This window comes from Mus pahari, chromosome 11 (genome assembly GCF_900095145.1).
Source record: "Mus pahari chromosome 11, PAHARI_EIJ_v1.1, whole genome shotgun sequence".
Taxonomy (NCBI): domain Eukaryota; kingdom Metazoa; phylum Chordata; class Mammalia; order Rodentia; family Muridae; genus Mus; species Mus pahari.
In genome coordinates this window covers 31,167,686-31,171,329 of record NC_034600.1, presented here as the reverse complement: position 1 = coordinate 31,171,329, position 3,644 = coordinate 31,167,686, and the positions used below count along the sequence as shown (strand labels likewise).

Here is a 3,644-nt window from a genome sequence, read left to right as displayed (position 1 = left end):
AGAGGCGCAGAGGCAGAGGCAGGCGGATTTCTGAGTTCGAGGCCAGCCTGGTCTACAGAGTGAGTTCTAGGACAGCCGGGGCTATACAGAGAAACCCTGTCTTGAAAAAAAGAAAAACAAAAAAACAAAACAAAAAAGATTTGTAAAGAAGAGGAGCCTTGAAGGTGAGGAATGTAGCAAACTGAGCAATTTATGAATCTGATCCTTTTACAATTCAAATGTTGCTGTAGAATTCAGTGTGGGTATTTGGCATTTGAAGCAAATTGGGAACATGAGAATCTCAATAAAAATGTCATCATCTTGAACTGTCACTGAGTGTACCATTTCTTTATGGGGTTGTGGCATGCAGTGAGAAATGGATGGTGTTGTGAGGTATAATAAAATGTGAATAGTGTAAGACAAATAGTAGTGACCAGCAGAGTGCTGGACTGAGGTGAAGCTTCAAAGCACCCACTTTCCAAAGCCAAATTTGAGCCTCCCCCAAAAGGTGAGGGTCCTGATTACTATCTGGTGATCTAATCACAACTTTCTGAAATCTAATGGAACTGTTAGATCTGATAAATTTACCTAACAAATCTGTGGGCTATGCAGCCAGCATTGGTCAGCAGACAGGACCTGATTTTCCACACTGCCCAACCTTATATCACACAACTGATACTTTAGAAATTCTGAATGAATTAAACTATACATTTGTTGTTGTTTTGAGTCAGGGTTTCACTGTAGAACCCTGGCTGATCTAGAGCTTGCTGTGCAGGCCCGGGTAGCCTTTAACTTATATCAAAGATGTGTGCCATCACTCCTGGCTTGGGCTGCAAAGTATTGCTTTGTCTTCCATGTTCACCTAACCTGTTGCCAGTTGACTATCCCCTCTGAACATTGTTTTTATAAGGAAAATGTGCTACACCAGAAAGAAGCAGAAAATGTTTTCCACAGTTCATTGAGTCCCAAGCATGGAGTTTACATTGCAGTAATCAAAACAAAACAAAAAACCTTATTATTCTTAATTAGCAAAAAAATGTGTTGCTTGGAATGGTTTTTATCTTGATTAAGAAAGATGTATTTGAAACTATGACATAAAACAGCAGTTCATTTTGGGCCAACCTAATAAGGTATTTATTTATTTATTTATTTATTTATTTTTGATGCTAGGGCTTGAACCCAGGGCATGCTATATAAGTGCTCTGTCTCTGAATTTTTATAGACTTAGCCTTTATTTGTTGATTACCCTTTATTTGTTGATTACCTTCTTCTTTTATTACTTGATAATGTTATGTATTTGTTTATACATACTCTGTCTAATAAATAAGTCCATTTGCTCTGGTTATTGTAATACTTTAAAAACTAGGGAAGGCTACTTTTTATTTTTATTTTTATCCTTTTTTTTAAGGCTATTTTTAAAAAACAAAAAACTTAACATTTCCCCCCTTTCTTTAAACAGAGGAAAAACGCCCCTTTGACTTCGATTTTTTTGCTCATTTGCTTCAGAAAGTTCTTGCTGAAGAAGAAAAAAGAAAACAAAAATCTACTAAATGTCAGAGTTTAAAGGAAAAGGCCTCCAAACTACGGAAAAACTTAAAAGGTACTGATTGCCTCTTAGGAATTGAGAATTCAAGTGTTACGTAGGTAGTGGACATCGGCCTGAGTGCACATCAGGTGGTGGACATCTACTTGAGTGTACAGTAGGAGGGCATCAATAATCATAACAAGTTATTTAAAAATAATAATAATAATAATGATAATAGCTTTGCCACTTATCTGGGGCAAAGCAGCAGCTCCCTTTTAATGATTTATATTTTTCTTTGTGTGTTCTATGTATGAGTGTGTGTGTATGTTTAGTGCTTTGCAGAGAGGCCTGAAGTGGCTGGACAGATGGTGCAGAGGTTAAGAATGCTTTGTTACTCTTATATCTGACTGGAATTCAGTTCCCAGCACCTCTGTTGGTGTGGCTTACAACTGCCTGTGTGAATGTTACATCTGTATAACTGATTTCCTCATTCCCCATTTTAGTGTGTCTTTAGCTTTTTGCACAAAAGTAACATGATAGAATATACTTTTGAGTATTTATCATCTTCCTTTTCAGTAAGTTTTCTGTAAGTGGTTCATGTAGTTATAACAATTTCTTTTGTTTTTTAGCAAAAACAGTAACCAGTGAAGAAGTGAATGATGATCCAGATGAGTCTATAAATAGTAACATTTCAGATCCAGAAAGATCTCAAAATGATGCTGAGACAGTCAATGAAGAGGAATCACCGAGTTCATCAGGACAGCACTTAGAACAAGCTATGTTAGAGCAAGACCAAAATCAAGAGAAAAAGAGGAGGAGGAACCAAGGTGAAGCTAATAAACAGGAAGCAACAAATCTTTTAGAGAGGGTTCTTGTTCATTCGAGCCCTCCTGAAGCAGAAATACACGAGAGTAAGTTTCAAGCTCATCCTGGGAACCTCTGTTGTACTTGAAAAGACAAGTATAGTAATGAGTATGACAGAGGCTATCCTTATGGATAATAGCAGTTACTGATGCCTATTAAGTGGTCGTATGCTCAGTACTGTGTTACAACTTGCCATTTACTTTTTAGTTTAGGTTGTGCCTAAGATGTATCATTTCCCTTGATTCCCATTAGCAGACTTTGGTAGACACTGTGTCTCTTAAGGAAGCTCAGGTTCTTATGGTCTACCTTTATGGGACACCTCTGTAAGCCTATAGTAGGTCATTTAATTTTGAAAAGAGCTAACAGAATTTGCATTTCTTTTTTTCCTTCTTGTACTCTTAGTATACAAACATACTGAAATTCGAGTGTTTGGAGAGGAAGACCAAAACTTTAGAGGAGACTTGGGTCCTTCTTAAGAGCTTGATTTCCGAATACTTAGCAAATAATGCATTTGGAAATCCTGCTCAGTCGTAGAACCTGTACTTAGCACGCGCAAATCCCTGGGTTTACTACATAGGTTTACTCTGCCTGCCCTCCTTCTCCCCAAAAGCCAGAGAGTCAAGAAAAGACAGAAGCAGACCTTTCTGTAATTTATCTAGTTCTCTTTTACCAATATACTTTTTTTTGTTTTAAAAAATGCTATTTTTATTCATGTGTAGAATGTAGTTTGATCATATCCAACCCTCAGTCCCCCTCCAGCTCCTCCCAGAACCTCCCCAACATACCTTTCTCTCAGCTTCATGCCCTTTTTTATTTTTTTATTTTATCATTAATTTTTGGATTTTTTGCAACAAAGTTCCTCTGTGTAGCCCTGGTTGGCCTGGAACTTGCTCTGTAGACCAGGCTGGCCTCAAGTTCATAGATCTCTTGTCTCTGCTTTCTGAGGGATGGGATTAAAGGCATGAGCCATCACACCCAGTTGACAATTGTCTGATTTATAAGCATTAGAATATTATACTCTTGTTTACCATTACAAGAAATACTATATGTAGAGGCCCGTGAGATAAATCAGTGAGTAAAGGTACTTAAGTTTGATCCCAGGGACCCACAAAGGAGAAAACCAAATCCTGTTAGTTCCCTTGGGATCTCCACAGTGGCACTGTGGTAAAACACACACTCACACACTCTCTCTTTAAAACTCTCTCTCTCTTTAAAACACTCTCTCTCTCTCTCTCTCTCTCTCTCTCTCTCTCTCTCTCTCTCTCTCTCTCTCTCT

General features: G+C 37.9%; 1 protein-coding gene across 6 annotated transcripts in view; it reads left to right on the top strand.

Annotated features, from left to right (window-relative positions):
* The window catches only part of Bdp1 (B double prime 1, subunit of RNA polymerase III transcription initiation factor IIIB), a 93,373-nt gene that overhangs the window by 24,000 nt on the left and 65,729 nt on the right, over nucleotides 1–3,644 (top strand). For 5 of the 6 annotated variants that reach the window (XM_029543939.1, XM_029543942.1, XM_029543943.1 and 2 more), the window contains exons 9-10: nucleotides 1,439–1,579; nucleotides 2,134–2,415. In XM_029543939.1, the coding sequence (XP_029399799.1) occupies nucleotides 1,439–1,579; nucleotides 2,134–2,415 (423 nt within the window). The remainder of the gene's footprint in view (nucleotides 1–1,438; nucleotides 1,580–2,133; nucleotides 2,416–3,644) is intronic. The other variant, XM_029543944.1, reaches the window with a different exon arrangement.